Below are 16,724 nucleotides of genomic sequence, written 5' to 3'. Positions count from 1 at the left end.
AAGAAAACATGCTCAAGTTTCATGTTTTTAATGATAGTGTATTTGCGCCAAAATTTGCCATTTTTAATCTCATTGGAATGCATCATTGGAAAATGATCATTGAAAAATGATAGTGTATTTCAGCCTTTACTATTTATTAGTTTAGGAAATAATTAGATGATCGAAATCAACCAATCAAATCTCATCAATTAATTATGAAGCGTATGAACACAATAATAGACCGAGATATTACAGTTAGATCCCGGTAACTCGAATACCTATTTTTCGTACCCCCTGAGGCTAATTTCCTCGGATCACTTAAACTTTTTTACTCGAGAAAAGAAAATAAGACTAGATAAATGTCATATTTTAATATTTTTTTTTTAGTTTTATTAACTTCTGATGTAATATAGATGGATAATGTTGTCTGTCAAGGAAAATTCAATTTGCACGGAACTAGCATGTCTTTTTTTATTGCTAACTTTTCCCGGAAACTGTTGCCCCACTTCTTGAAAAAATCTCTTTGGATCGAAATATAATTCTCATCATAGGGAGCTTTGGTTAACTCCAACACTCGCTAAGTCAAATTGTTTTCCTCAGTCCCTTGGTGGTTCGAGTTACAAGGAGTTAGCTAACTCTATTGTAATTTGATTATTACGCGATAAAAAATTGTTAAAAACTTTAATCGCGTTTTTTTGAATTTCCGCGCCCGAAGGCGTAGGAAATTCTTTAAAACCGTCGTTTTTTTCTTACGGAGCATTTTTTGAGAAAAAATCGACCCTGGGATTTCACGTTGGTCCGTCGCAGATGTAAACTTCGTACCCAAGCTCCTTAACTACTGGGAAGTCTAGTATTGACGCCCCAGGCCAAAATTGGTATTTGTTTTCGTCAAAATTTGGCACAGTTAACAAAAAAAGTATGCTGAACATAATGGTGGCATATTAATTTTGAGTTTTGTCACCTAAATGTCATTTTAGGCCAAAATTGGTCCAAAAATTAGAACTACTTTATTTTTAACAAAATTTGGAACAGTTAACAAATAAAGTATGCTGAACATGATGGTGACATCAAAATTTTGATTTCTTGTTACCTAAATGTCATTTTAGGCCAAAATTGGTCCAAAAATTAAAACTACTTTATTTTTGACAAATTTTGGCACAATTAACAAAAAAAGTATGGTGAACATGATGGTGACATCAAAATTTCGGTTTTTTGCCACCTTAAATGTCATTTAAGGCCAAAATTGGTCCAAAAATTAAAACTACTTCATTTTCAACAAAAATTGGCAAAGTTAACAAAAAGAGTATGCTGACATAATGGTGACATCAAAATTTTGATTTTTGTCACCTAAATGCCATTTTAGGCCAAGATTGGTCCAAAAATTAAAACTACTTCATTTCCAACAAAAATTGGCAAAGTTAAAAAAAAAAGTATGCTGAACATAATGGTGACATCAAAATTTTGATTTTTGTCACCTAAATGCCATTTTAGACCAAAATTGGTCCAAAAATTAAAACTACTTCATTTCCAACAAAAATTGGCAAAGTTAAAAAAAAAAGTATGCTGAACATAATGGTGACATCAAAATTTTGATTTTTGTCACCTAAATGCCATTTTAGACCAAAATTGGTCCAAAAATTAAAACCACTTCATTTTCGGCTAAATCTGGCACGGTTAACAAATAAAGTATGCTGAAAATGATGATGGTACAAAAGTTTGATTTTTTGTCACCTAAATGTCATTTCAGGCCAAAATTTATCCAAAAATTAAAACTGCTTTATTTTCGACAAAAATTGACACAGTTAATAAAAAAAGTATGCTGAAAATGATGGTTACATCAAAATTTTGATTTTTTGTCAACTAATGCCGTTTAAGACCATAAACGTCTCAATCGCAAGACTTTCAACCATGAATGATAGGCTGTATTTTTTGTTAGCAATTTCTTTTAAAATGTGAGTTTATTATGACACGTTTTGTTTTGTTTGCGTTTGTTGTAAGATATAATGTCACTGATGGGCTTTATCTTCAGAGGTTCATGCACCAAGCCCCTTCGAATGTTTGGCACAATAACACAACGAATTAGCAGGTTTTCATCAAATATTTTGGTAGCGCGCGGAAATTCTTAGAGCCCCCAGGGCTTCTTGTTTCTATTTTAACTCAATTGATGGCGGAAAACAAAGAGTTAGTTTAGTTAAGCTGAAGTCTGAAATTGGTGGAGTTAAGGCTGGCGTAAAAAAGGGCCGGCGTTATTAGAGACAGGCGGTATAAAGACCGAGAAAAAAAGCTTTCAGTTTTCACAATATTTTCTATACATTTTATCTGTTTTTAGTGACCAAGGTTTAGCAACTTTTACAAAACTAAACTTCAAGTTTTTAACTAAACGGAGGATTCCCTTCCCACTCGGGGCATGAAGTGTCCGTGCGCCATATGTCCTAAACTACTTATCCCTCAGTCATATAACTCGTCACAGTTGTGCAGTATCTTAGTACAAACCGATTCCAGGTAGAAACTCCCCTACCATTTCTTAACACATATTAATTTCTCACATGTTACGTATGCTATGGCCATGATACTTACAGAATTACAAACTGAGTTGAAGAAATTAATTTCGCATTAAGAAAGGTACAATAATGACGTCATTGACGCAAAGCAAATATTATTTCGATTTGTTTTTAACCATAGAAAGCCTAAGAGAAGTTAAGTAAAGTCACAAAAGTCTAAATCACATCCACAACAAAACTCTTGCTCAAACAAAGAGGCCCCGGGGACCTTAGCCCTCCTGCCCCCTGAATACAAATAGGTTTAATCGGTTCTGATAAAATAACCTGCTGTTATTCAAGTGATACGCGGTGTCATATTTGTTTTAGCACGTACGATGTTTGGTTCATGCTACGCTCCAGCGGCAAACTTCTGAAGATCTGTATAGTTGCTTTAAAACAACAATCTTCGAAACTAACTGCGATGTTGTGACATGGCGAATTGACGTATTATGGAAATTATAAACTTTTGCTAATAATAAATAAGAAAATTTCAGATCAATGAAGACTGAAGCTTGTAAATACACGGATATATAACGCATGGACTTAGACTGCTAATGCATTGGGGTGAAAGGAAAAGTTATAAAATATGAGATTGACATTCTTATTGTGTGTCCAAATATGCAGTTTTTCATCTGGAGGATCGGTTCAAGTAAGGAAAATATACTTTATTCTGTTTTTCTTTTTTTTGCCCTGCATTAAACCACAGGATAACGAATCCTAACCAATGTTTTTCCTGGGTGGTTTCTTGGGTTTGAGTGACTGACTGGGCCTCGTTTCCTTTGTGGAATAAATTAAGCACAACGAAGATGAAGAGCAGGCTAAACACGATGGGGATATCAAAATGTTGTTTTTTAGTCAACAAAATGCATATTCAGGTCAAAAATGGTCAAAAATTAAACTACTTTGGGCCAGAATATGCCCAAAAATTAAAATTTCTTTTTATTTGTAAAAGAAATAAAAATGATACGATCAATAAGAAAAGTGTACCAAACATAATCGAGATGATAAAAGTTTATTTCTTATCACCTGAATACCGTTTTAGGCCAAAATTAGTCCAATAATTAATACTTGTTTGTGATATCGAAATTTTGATACCGTTTTAATTGGTCATAATTTTCAAATCTTTGCATTTCTGCACCCTGTTTCTTTTGTTCCAATCCGGACCAGGAAACAAACTTGTGCGAAATTTGACAAGCACCACAATTATTACGAGTAAGGAATTCTTTTTCTATTCCTTTATTTTCTTTTTTTGGTAAGGCTTGATTTCAAATATGTCACCACGCCGACGTGTCTAACATAAACTTTTCTAACCGTTTTTCTATGCCACTCCATTTCAAGTTCATTCAATTTAAAATATTTACTTTCAGTTATAACTTCAAATGTACTTTTAGCCCCGAAGTCTGACGACGCCATTAGGAGATTTCGTAACTGAAAATAAACAAAAAGAGTCTGGTAAAGAATTAGGTATGTATCTTTCGTTGTTAAGTAGTTTTCATTATTCCCAATCTTGTTGCCGCTGGGACAGGCAGCCTAAAAACTCCGCCGAGTGCCTTTCTCAGAATATCGTCTGAATCTAAAACGTTACGCGGCAATCGTTAATCGACCATTGCACTTAAAAAATAAAATTGTCCTCTTTCAAGTGGTATTATTAGTATTATTGCAACTTCGTTCTTATTTTTTTTTGTTGACTTAAAAACGGATCAAGGGCCAAAGTCTTTGGGCACAAGCGTTTCCTATTATACGTATGTTCTAATAAAAGACTTTCGGACAAGAACGAACTGATTATTTTGTGTTTCTGTTTTCCTCTTGGAAAAAGATATTAGGAAATTTCTGTACCATCCCAGAGCTCTTTGAAATGAACCTCTAAAGTACTCTTCTGAGTTTATCCTAAAAGGAACAAGTATGAGAAATTTCGGATCTTTATATCTGAGCTGAATTGAACAGCATTAATTAAGCTAATCTCGGTTAGCTGGTGTTCTTCTTGTGCTTGGGTTGTCAACAAGATTTGGTAATTTTAAACTTGTGGTAAAAAAGTGTTGTAAGGTGAGTTTCCTCGTGAAAGAGAATGTTCCATACCTGCAACTTAATTATTTTAGGCCGTGGGCTAAGAGGCGTAAACGTTTAGGTGCGTACTCCAAATCTCGGGACAAACGTATCTTGAGTTATTGTGATACTTTCAAGAAAGCTGATCACGATTTTAAATGTTACAAAAACCCAAAATCCGCAGCTTTTTTAAATTTTGACAAAATGTGTTACTTTTCTACTCTCTTATCGTTCACATCCAATGCCACCCTTTTACCAACAATGATGATATAATTACTTTGCAGAACATTGTCTTGCTATATAAAATGGCTTGCGTCAATGTTCTGTGGAATGCGCTAACTCGTTCGGACATATGCACAATGGCAAAGATATTTCAAAAAAGCGAAAAATTGCCCTGGGAACGAGGTTGTGTTTTGTCAGCAGGCAACTACCACATTCACTCTGATCGATAGCCGAGAGTGGATATATCAGTTACTTCTAAATACGGATATATTTATTCTATTTTGCAAAAATAGCATATTTTACTTTCTTTTTCTGACAATTTTCTTCAATATTATCTCGCATGTCAATGTCAATTAGACATCACTGCAACAATATATTTTTAATTTATTAACGGAGTCATTCCACAAAAAAAAATTGATTTACAGCTGTTCCTGGCGTGAAGGATATGATGCATGGCTAGAGACACTTCTGACTTTTCATATTTATCTATTAGACACCTGCATGTGAAATTCTTAGGTCCCATACCTCTGGGAACCTTTAGCCATTTCTCGAAAATACCGCTTAAAAGTTCTTATGAAATCCTTATAATGGGGAACTTCCTTAGGATTATTCTTGGAACTTGAAAGTCACAACGCAAATTTATTTCGTTAAGAGGAATCATTTCGTGAAAAAAATCTAAAAAACTTTTGTATTTCGCATCAAATTAATGACGTTGCAATTGACCATTTGGGACATAGTTGGGTAGTCAGTTAGGAGTTGGAAACCAATACTATCCTCGCAGGCGTGATATTAAATAGTTGATGAACATGGTTGAGAAACCAATCTAGCGCAATATTCTCTCAAAAAAGTTGAAGTTAGACGTCGAGGCCAATATTTATTATTCCACCTTATATTCTTCTATCATTTCCATCTAAAGAAATTTATTTTATCTCAAAGACCTCTGGTGACGAGAATGTGGTCAGAGAACTAGAAAACAATACAACAAAACATATGAAGTATTTAGTTTTTTCTTACATGGAATCCATCGGGATATATGGATGTTAAAGGTCACACCCTGAACGATCAACAGTGTGAGAAGTACCTGGCAAATGCAATGTGACAGGGTGTGTCTTTATTTATCCCCGTTAATCAAATTAAGAAACACGGAAAAGATACAAAATATCTAAACGCTTTTATTGGACATATACCAACAGACAAAATACAGCTATTATTATAGAGAAGGTGTTGAGGAGTGTATTAAATTCGTGTAGAACTTATTTTTAGGCAGATTTACATTCGCACACCTTATGGGAGCTAAGAAGTAGTTAATTAAACACAGAAAAGGGTATTTAAAAAAAACGATAATTTTATCCCTTCTATTTTCTACTTTATTATGAATTTATATTACTCAACGACGGTTTCCAATTCCAATAAAGGATCTTCATTTTTGAGTGTTAGAGTAAGCTTTAAAAAGTTTGTTATCCCTACTCGCTCCCAAACGTTTTTGACAACAGACTTCTGGTTTTGCATGTGATCATGGAATGGTGTAATCCACTTGGTGTGAAGTGGTTTTAAAAAACTTAATTTCAAACACATCTAAACTTCTTCTGTTTTAAATCTGTTTGTTGATTTCGTCTGTGACACATATTGGAGCTGACAGGGCCTGAATACCAACAAGGCTTTTCAATTTTCAATTAGTTGTATTAGCGGTAGCGAATATTTTGATGCCTTAACAGTTAAAGAGTTCGTACGCTTATTATACGGAAGCAGTAAAGAGCGTTGTAACGAAGCTACAGTAGAATTCTTTCAACAAAGCACATTACAAAAACATACAAAGCGCGTAAGCTATCAGGGTTATAGTTAAAAAGGTGCCCCTGTTGTAAGAAATCATGACGAAATCAAGAGAGAACGTGAAGAAACTAGTATAGATTAGATGCATACAGTTTGTGCTGAAGGAATTATTTAGCTGAGGATGTAAAGTCGAATAAAACAAAAAGGTGGTGCAAATATTTGAAAAATTCGTGCACAACTATATGTAAATGCATAAGGGAATGGAAAAGGTTAATAACAGAGAAACAAGCAAAGAAGATCGCAATGATGATGAAGCCAGCTTAAGTGATGTCAATTTTTTTATTGATGAATCGGACATTAACGACTCAGACGCTGCCAGCCGACCAATTTTAATGTTCTTTTAACAGAAAATATCGATAACACACGATACAATTTTTCCGATAGCTCGTTTTACTTATGATTAAGCTACTTTCTGACTTGCGTTTTCTAGTCGAAAAGAAAAGGAACTACAGGAAAGGAGCACGCGAAATTTAAATGTTTTGAAACGTTTCTCGATACGACTCGATAATTATGTATTTACCTAATTTTATCTAGTTTTTTACCGTTATGCAAAAAAATAATATGAGTTGGTACTTATATTGTGTTTATATGCATAAAATAATTTAAACTATATATTAAAAGAAAGACTTTAGAAAGTACACACACGATAAAACACGAAACAAACGATTGTTTTATTTTTGATGCTCAATTTCTCGAAAACCGCGAGGTTATCAGTTCTGTAACATTTATTTTTGAATTCAGCATGATTAATATCATAAATTTATATATAGAAACCTTTGTCCAGAAATTTGGGGTACGCAATTTTTTTAAGAGCTTTTAAGACGCATTGGCCCACGGCCTATTTCGGTTCCTCTCTGGGGTGCTAAACAAAAATACTAAACAAGGCTCTGGGAGCAAGGTTAAGCTTGTGCTTCGTGTTCTCCAGAGAATTTCGTGCAGTTGATTACACAAATTCTAAACAAACTAACAACCACGTGATCCCGATTTGATTTTTTAAACTTGTCTTTCAGGTGAACAAGTCAAGAATTTTAAATATTATGAAGTAGTAACTCCGATAGAATTCACATCTGGCAACCTTGATGGCGATGAAAAATCTGCACCAAGCTCTAAGCATATTTAGGTATACTAGGACGCGATTAAGATTCTTTTTCTTTCAGTTCAGCAAAAAAACTTTTGGCTGCACTTTTACAGACAGTACTGTAGCTCGAATTAGCGATTTATGTCAATAGCTCAATAAATTTGAGGGGATTTATCCTGGCAATTTTTTTAAAGAAGGACTACAAGGGTGGTTGTGAAGTGATAGGGCTACCGGAGTTGTTTATTAATTGCTTGAGCTATACCACATATATGTGTTATAGCTCAAGCAATTATTAAACATATCATAGTTGGAATAAACTTTCAGATTAGTAATGATTTTGGTAAGAAAAGATAGGCAGGGGCAGATCTAGTGTAAATCATAACCAGCAAGCGACTGACATCTTTTGAAATGAAATTTAACTGCGGCTGTTAAAATTAGTCATAAATTAATTACAGGAAAATTGTAAAAGAAACAAAAAAAGAAAAACGGGAAATCAGTTGCTATTTAAAAATAGTAAATCGTTTGGTTAAAGAAAGTGTCTCTATAACATGCAGACAATATTTTATTCGGACGTGGATATTCAACTGCCGGCAGGATAAAGAGAATATTAGTCTGCCGGCACTAACTACTAGCAGAATAAATCTGCCGGCAGTAATAGTGGAAAACCACGAGTCAAGTGGAGGAAAATATAATGCCGGCTATATACCTTATTCGATTGCTTTTTCATCTCCCCTTTTCCCAACAGAATATGGTAACATTATTTTAAGAATTTAATGACAAAGGAATTATTGACTTTTGTATTGTAAACTTTGGTAAAAAAAAGCAAATATTCCCATCTATTAAAACAAATGTTGTGGTATCTAATTAAGCACCTTGCACAAGAGCGTGGTTCGACAAACTCTGCATTACAATTTCCACACAAATTTCTTTCCATGATTCAACTGCATCTTTATGTATTCGTACAGCTTACCATAAGTTTCTTTAGGTAAAATCTCCTAATTAGTTTTATATTGAATGATTTGTCAATTGTGCAATTAGGAAGATCCTGTTTGACCATCCTTTGAAACATCTATGCTTTCGTTTTTATTTATACAGTTCATAGCACATTCGGGTGAAAACAAAACAGACAAAATCATTTTAGCTTTTCCTTCTTTGTTCATCTTGTTAAAATCATAAATTTGGAAATCCCCATCGAGAAAAGGTAATTAGCTGTTTCCTTGCTTTAGTCTGTGAGGCGCCTTTGTTTTGACAAGTGGTTAAACAACTGAAAAATATACCATTTAAACGTATAACATTATATGTATCATCAAAAGTGTAACACAATTAAAAATCAAATTTATAATACAAAGATTACTTTTAATCTTATGTACAGATAATAAATGAAGGCAGCAGGAATTGAACCTGCAACTGCAAGACAAGAGCCATGCTGTTTTCCTGTTAAACTATACCTTCAAACATAAGGATTCTTAAGTTGACTTTATAATAAGCCACAACAGGGTGGCAAAACACCATAAAGGTAAATGATGTTTATCATAAAAATTGTACCACCGTGTATAGCTAGCTAGTTACCTTGTTGAGTTCATGATTATACTTATCAACTATATCTTTTACTTCTAACGCTTGGCCATCTGCAGATGCCCTAATCTTGATACTTAATGGGCAGTTATTCTTTAGTGTTATGTAATAAAGAAAAAAGAACAGTAGCCAGCTAGGCTGGCTGTGTGAACAGAGCTTGCTAACTAATACTATGCCAGAAATTCTTTTTAATAAAAAGCTAGAATCAACCTTGAAAAGTAAACAACTTATTTATATGTACTTACTGCGAGAAGCATTTTCCTGAACTTTCTGATTAAAATTTACGACCACCATGAACACAACACAAGACAGTTTGACAGTTTAAGCTCATAATAATATTTTAAATCAGGATTTAGTGTTTTCTTCACTCTACCTTAAGAAGTTTTATTGTCCAAGAATTTCTAATCCATAAATCTACAAAATGTTTCAAAACGTTCTAATCTATAACTGTCCAACAGTTAATGGACCATCAACCGCATCCAACATTACGATAATGCCTGAATGATGTTGATGCACCTGATTTGGTGGGAAATGTACTGCTGGCAGAATAATTTTCTGCCTTAACCTGCCTGTACTGTCCGACTAACGTGTGTTACTATTCCGCCGGTACCCGCAGAATATTCCCTCCAATTTTATTTCATACAAGAACACGGCCAAATTTCTAATTTAGAAGATTTTAATGGATAAACAGGCAAACCTGTGGTTTAATCCACTACTTTAAGTCAAAATATTTTTTCCAGTGAGCCAAATTCGTGTCACTGAGCAAAGATAAGTCTTAAGCCACTGTTGTGAATCAAGCATTACAGAATTTTAGTTTGCACTGTGCCTTAATGTTTTAAAGTATATGTTTCCTCTAGATTTAATATAATCGTGAATAAAGATTATGAAAATTCTTCGCACAGTGTTTTTGTGGAATACTTTGGGAAAAATAATTCTTATGAAGGAAAAATTGTGCACAAGGAAGAATGCATATATTCAGGAAGTGGCAATACTTCTAATAATGTGACTGCTGATGTCATCCTTAATGTTTGTAAAGGTTTGGTATGTATGTGCTTTTGTCTGTTGTGCTGTCATCTGAACAACAATTAATTAGCAAAGCCCTATGCCCATCCTAAAGAAAGTTAAATGAGCATTGTCATTGATAGTGTTGAACATTTGATACTAACCGTATTATAGTGTCTTTCTTACCATTTCTAACAATTTTTCAAGCATGTGAAAGTTGCCAAATGGTATAAGAAATTGACCAATGTATAGCACACGTAAACACTGTATGCATGCTTTTTGCTATATATGTACCAAAATTTTCTTTAAGTTAAAATGTTAAGAAGCTTAAAGTTGAAATTGTTTTTAGTAGTGATGGTAAACTTTTTTGTAGGAAGGCATGATTCGAAGTGAGTCTGAAACAATATTCATTCAACCTGTGAAAAACAATGAACTATTTCCACTACAGCACATTATATACAGAAGGAGAGATGTTGTTACTAAATATACTAAATTTAGTGACTATGCTACAGAAAAACCTTTTCAAAGTAAGTTTTATTAATTATTCCAAGCATTGCTGGGTGTTGGGCTGAAAGTTGGTAAAAAGTTTTTTAAAAGTTGTGCTAAAAGTTTATCATGTTCTTTCCATGTCTGTAAGAATTTCTCTAAGAAATCTCACCCTGAAAAAAAAAAAAATTCATAATAGATTTTTGAATAAATATTCTGCAACCAGGAAAATATATATCAAAGTCTTCATCTTATAACTGTATTATTTAGCTTCAGTAATAAGTCTGTCCTGATTTATTTCATCTTTTTGTGATAGTTAATCACATTGTTTATGTTTTCGTTAAGATAAAGTTAAATCTCGTGTGAAAAGAATTGTTTATGACAGTTATTTAAAATTCAGGAAAAATTACAATCTTAAATGTCTGGTAAGTTCATATAGTTAACACAAAGTTTTTAGTGTTTGTCAACAAAGTGTTTCTAAAATTTGTTTCTAAGTTGGTGACCCCACACCCCTAGCAAATGAAATCAAACAAATAAAAAAGAACTACTTTAAATCCTTTTATTTATTTGAATTTAACTATTATAGCACTGAATATTAGTAAAAAGAGCATCCAACTTTCGAAACTCTGTCAAAAAATGAATTCAATCTTGCTAAAACAATATTGCGAGCATTATAGAAACAGGCTAGAAAAACGTTCTACAGTTATGTGCATTCCATTGCTGGAAACAACTCAAAAGTACCAGGCGGAAAATGTATTTTTTTAAAAAAAGAACATAAGACAACTAAAGAAACGTATTCAATAGGTTTTATATATTTTCTTAGTAACATTGACTTTTACCCCTTGGTCTTTTTTAATGTATTGTTGATAACTCCCTAAAATGCAAAATGGCAATTTATAATTTCTGTGGTTTTAGCAAAACCGTTTGTATTTGCCTTCTCACGAATTTGCTAAATGGAACAACATTTGATGGAAGACAGATCCAATTTTTTCCAGTGAAAGTATGTATACTGTTTCGTCTTTTTGTCTCCTACAAACCTTTCTGCTCTAAAATAGATTAAGGATAATTGTAGGTGCAAAATAAACGTCCCCCCTACCTGTTTATTAATTTAAGGCTTCTTAAAACTGTATATATAAAACTGTAAACTGTATATTTCAACATTTTACACCTGTTTATTATCCAGACCCCCGTTTATTAATATTTTCAAACAGCCCCCCTCCCCCCTCCGCCATTTATTAAGACCCCATTTATTAGACCCCCATTTATTTGGCACCTAAGATTATTATCTTTATCATTGCTTTAACCTTTTTACGCTAGAAATATTTGGCTTAGGTTTACTAATGAATGCGTTCTAAAATAGGTAACATTGTTTTTTATTCTAACTTTTCTGTTGTACCACAGACTACTGTTCACTATTTTAAACTACTACTTAAACTAACATTTTTCTCTGTTTTGTTATTTGTCAATGCCACTTTCCTACTTTAAATAATATTAAGTCAAGTGAAACCCAGTATGTGCCGTTCCTGCCCAATTAATCAAGGTGTTCCTTCCTTTTAATCCAATGTCCCATATGCATACAATATCTGACTGCTAAAAAGTGACAATATGTAACTGGTTTAGAAAGGTGACATTTCATGTTATTCATATCGTACTATTTACACTTATCTCAACACTTTTGCTCAGGGGCGGATTTAGCTATGGTGTACTGGTGTAAATACACCAGCAAAAATTCTGCTCAAAAAATTAAGGTGTATCTCTGTGAGCCTTTTGCTCTCTGATTTTTATGCCCATTATTAAAATAAACTAGAATAACTGCCGCCCGCTGATTTTCGGAGTCCCTCCCCCTGTTTGTGTTTTGTGGTCCTGTTTTTGTGTCAATTTAGCCGAATGCAGCTGTTTCATCCTGCAAAATTTTATATATCATAATCGGTACCAGCTTCACTATTTACACTATTTCAACTGGTGTAAGCTGCACATTCTTCTGGGCGAAAAATATCCTGGTGTATTTCTCTGGTCTAGCCAACTGTTGTAAAAAAAAACTATATGACATGACAATCCAGGACATATATTCAGGTGAGTGATTTGCAAACTTTTTCTTTACGATTGTTGTGAAACAGGTCAGTGTTTTTTTACTTGATTTATGTCTTGAAGAGTGTTAAAGTGGCGGAGTAGATGTCAGATAAACAACTGAAGTTAATTGAAGATTTGGAGCGAGATGTAAAGCAACATTTTTTGACATGTATTGGAGAAGTATCAGAATTGGGTGCAAGAGTTGGATACCCTCATGATATAGATGACATCCATGAAAGTTTTTATAATGGGTTGATTACCCCAGAATATACGAGCTAATGTATAACCAATATGTGGTCAAGAATGGGTAAGGTGAAAAAAATGTCATTTGGGTTATTTGAGCCAAATCACTTTGTTTATACGTCCAATCACCATGAAAAAAGACAAAACGTCAGCAACAATGAATTTAATTGGCAAGGGTTTGAGAGGTAAGAAGTTTATGCTTGTGTTTTTAAAAGACAAAGTTGTATACATTGCAAGTAAACATTCAGCTTTATTTCTTAGAAATAATTAATAATGCATTATGTGCATTATGCATTATGTTGTACCTAAATATCTTCAAGATTTTACATTGTCTTGCCGTAGTGCCAGTAATGACATGTTCCTGTGAGAGATCTATACCAACACTACGACTAGTAAAGAACATATTCAAAAAACTAAATGACCCAGGTATGTTTCTACAATATCACGTTGCGTATTAAGGAGATTGTGACATTTTTATCTTGCTTGTATCTTCCCAATCAATTTATTGTTTTGATTGTGAAACACCACATTAATGCATTTAATTATAATTTTGAAACTTTTGTTCAGGATTGATTTAATGGCTTGGTGTTGCTAAATATCCACGAAGAGATAAAAATAAATTTAGATGACGCAATTCATATGCTGGCAATAAAATATCCAAAAAGACTTAAAATGTTAGATATCCTGAACGACGATTAAAAGTGTAACAGTCTTGATAAAAAAAGGAATATATCTTGTATATTATTATCTGTTGTTTAAATTTCCCTGTATATAAATTCCCTAAAAGTAATAAGTCATGACACCAAAATTTTTAAAAACAACATTATAATTACTCAAGTTGTACAATAAACAGTCAAAAATATAATTTTCCTCGACTAAAAAACTAAAAAAACCACCTTACACTTACTTACCAAAGATAAGTCTGAGAGATGATTTTAAGCTATTTTAGCCATTTGAGGCCGTTTTAGGACGTTGGCTTCCAGGGGACCTCACAACGCCACAGAAACCTCCAGTTGTAAAATTACCACCCTTGCAAGCGGTGAAGCCTCTATGAGGCTTTTTTACACCCGTCAATAAGAATCCTAGATCCGCCCCTGACTAATAATATAGTAGTGCTTAAGATTTAAATATACATATATTTTGTGGACCCAGTGCTTACAACTTAAACCCTTTTACTTTACTACCTATCAACTTGTCTTCTGTTTCTTTGATCTCTCATAGTTTTTGCTATAAAAACTGACTATTTTCACACTTCAACAACCATATTCACTGACAAAGGCTCTAAAATCAAGATATATAACAAAGTATAACATATAACAAAACTGATTTTTCCTTTAAAAGTTATTGATTATGATCTTATTTTTCTATCGCTAATAACATAATGCTCTCCAATTTAACAAAAACCCTTATATATGCATTCACATAAACTTTGTATTGTAATATTTTTTAGGAAAGATTTTGGTCCATCAGGTAAGTTCTTCCCATTCTCTTTCTTATTGGTTACTTCTAATTTTTTTGTATAGACTTATCCAAAAGTTTTGAAATAGAGATAGATGAAGTAATAGGAACAAGGGTAAGAACATCATTATATTTTAGGCTATACTCGTTTAAACACTATGTGTAAACGAGGAAAAAGCTGTGCAATTGTTGAAGATGAAGGATTTGCCTCTGCATTTATGGTAGCTCATGAAACTGGCCATCTGTGAGTTTTTTTTTTTGTTTTTTCGAATTTTCCATTTTTATTAGCTATAAAATATATATTACTTGGACTTTTAGCAATTTCCTTGTAAATGAAATGCAACTTCACTAGTTTAGGCTTGCAGCACGATGGAGAAGGAAGTGCCAGCAAATGTGATATTGATAAATCGAAAGGCTCTGTCATGGCACCTTTTCTTGTCTCAAAACCTAATGGATTTTACTGGTCTTCGTGTAGTAGGAATACAGTTAAGAAAACAATTGGGTAAAATAATTTTTAGTAACTTCGCAGAAGGCTTTGGTGTTAATACGCCCTGTGTGTAAATTCACAAGTGTTGGATTTAAGAATTATATTTTTGTGGTCAATTCCAATGATACTGCATTTAAAGCTTCATTTATTTAAAGCCTTATTCAATTCTGTCAATAAACTATACCCCATATCAGAATGAGAATTTCCCAGTGCTTCAAGGTTTGAATTCTCAGTTTGTAATTGTCATGATTTAATTTTTTAATCTTACAGGCCACCTCAACTGGTATATAAAGTTAATGATAAAATAAATTAAATTAATAAATAATTATATGTTATTTTGATAGATCCTTTTCTTGTTTAAAGAACGTACAGAAGCATAAGAAGCAATGTTCTGGAATTTGTGACATTCCATACACATTAACAGAGCAATGTCAATTCAATTTTGGTAAATCATACAGAGCTTGCACTACTGTAAGTTTCGAGTTTTGGAGAACATTGTTTACATTTTATCAAATTTATATCCCTTAGAGATAATTTTTCTTAATATCTATATCCTTAGAATGTTTGTTTTAGTTTATTTTTTTGCATTTTCTTATTAATGAAAGAGCGTATTTTTCTTGTCCCAGATTGTTAACCTCTAAGAGAATGTTACCAATATTCAACATCTTACCTTCTCACATGCATTGCTTTTAATTCTTATTTGGAATTCTAGTCAGAATAAGCAAGCAATTTTTCTTTTATCAAGTTATCTATATCATTATGCTGTGGCTTCTGTCTATTTGTCTTAGAGCCAAAATAAGTACTAACATTCTAATCCTGTAATAAACAAAATGTGTTACCATAAAAATGTGAGATGATAAAATATATTTCTCAATTATTATTATTTAAATAAGTAAAATTCTATAATCTCATCTTTTTCAATATTGCTTTTAACTTTATGTCCAATAAAAATGTGACGTTAGGTTACCTTTGTTTCTGTCTTTGTTTGTGTTGTCAATGTGTGCCTCTGCTGTAGCTTGTTCTACATTATTTGTTGTTGTTTTTTATGTTAGTATGTGTGTCCCTTACATGTGAAAGTAACAGGCAGAATAGAAAGATAAAACAAAACTTTGTACAACATTTATCCTATATACTACAGCTACTTTTTCTAAAAAGTGTATTCTACCAAGGGTCTTGCAACTAATATTTCTTTTTGTTCTTTTAACGCAAGTTAAATCCCTGTCAAAAATTGCAGTGCAAAAAACACACAGAAAAAGTCTGTCAAACAAACTCAAGACCTGCACTTAAAGGTTCCATTTGTGGCAGAAACCAGGTTTGTGCATATTAGCAGATTAACTTAACAATTGTTTGGCTGGTTAGCATTTACAAAACAAATACGAATCCCATAACGTTGTAATTACATTATAGCATTGTTCAAATTGGTCATGTGTTGTAGATAAGAATACAATAAATATAGTACATGGAAACTGGGGATTGTGGCACTCATGGTCGAATCGCTCACAAAGTTGCGGTGTTGGTGTTCGTAAAAAAATAAGAAAATGTGATTCTCCTAAGTAAAAAATAATAAATTCAACTATTGCCTCTAAACTTTGTGTGTATTTCATAATCTTTGTACATTCTGAAGTGATTACATGGTTTTATTTATTAAGTTTGCTTTGTAGGCCAGGACCAAATAATTCTCCCTGTTTTGGAAAATATGTGGAAATAGATA

The 16,724-nt window shown here is 32.9% G+C and overlaps 1 protein-coding gene across 10 annotated transcripts; it reads left to right on the top strand.

Annotated features, from left to right (window-relative positions):
- Positions 1-2,886: 2,886 nt before the first annotated feature.
- Positions 2,887-16,656, top strand: LOC130655854 (A disintegrin and metalloproteinase with thrombospondin motifs 2-like). 10 transcript variants are annotated; one of them, XR_008984767.1, is made up of 11 exons: positions 2,893-3,168; positions 3,911-3,983; positions 7,625-7,734; positions 10,125-10,308; positions 10,643-10,796; positions 11,101-11,180; positions 11,671-11,755; positions 12,073-12,828; positions 12,907-13,253; positions 13,411-13,494; positions 13,636-13,815. XR_008984767.1 is itself a non-coding variant. In XM_057458669.1 (7 exons), exons 3-7 carry the CDS (start codon positions 7,694-7,696, stop codon positions 11,722-11,724), a joined length of 513 nt encoding a protein of 170 aa, XP_057314652.1. In that variant the 5' UTR covers positions 2,892-3,168; positions 3,911-3,983; positions 7,625-7,693; the 3' UTR covers positions 11,725-12,066. The 10 variants fall into 10 exon arrangements, 4 of the variants coding, with proteins under 4 accessions (XP_057314654.1, XP_057314652.1, XP_057314651.1 ...); XR_008984770.1 differs by having other exon boundaries at positions 13,330-13,494; XR_008984769.1 differs by having other exon boundaries at positions 13,330-13,815.
- The last annotated feature ends 68 nt before the right edge of the window (positions 16,657-16,724 follow it).

Source organism: Hydractinia symbiolongicarpus, chromosome 8, assembly GCF_029227915.1.
Source record: "Hydractinia symbiolongicarpus strain clone_291-10 chromosome 8, HSymV2.1, whole genome shotgun sequence".
Taxonomy (NCBI): domain Eukaryota; kingdom Metazoa; phylum Cnidaria; class Hydrozoa; order Anthoathecata; family Hydractiniidae; genus Hydractinia; species Hydractinia symbiolongicarpus.
Note: the sequence above shows the minus strand (reverse complement) of the source record. Positions and strands in the feature narration are given on the sequence as shown.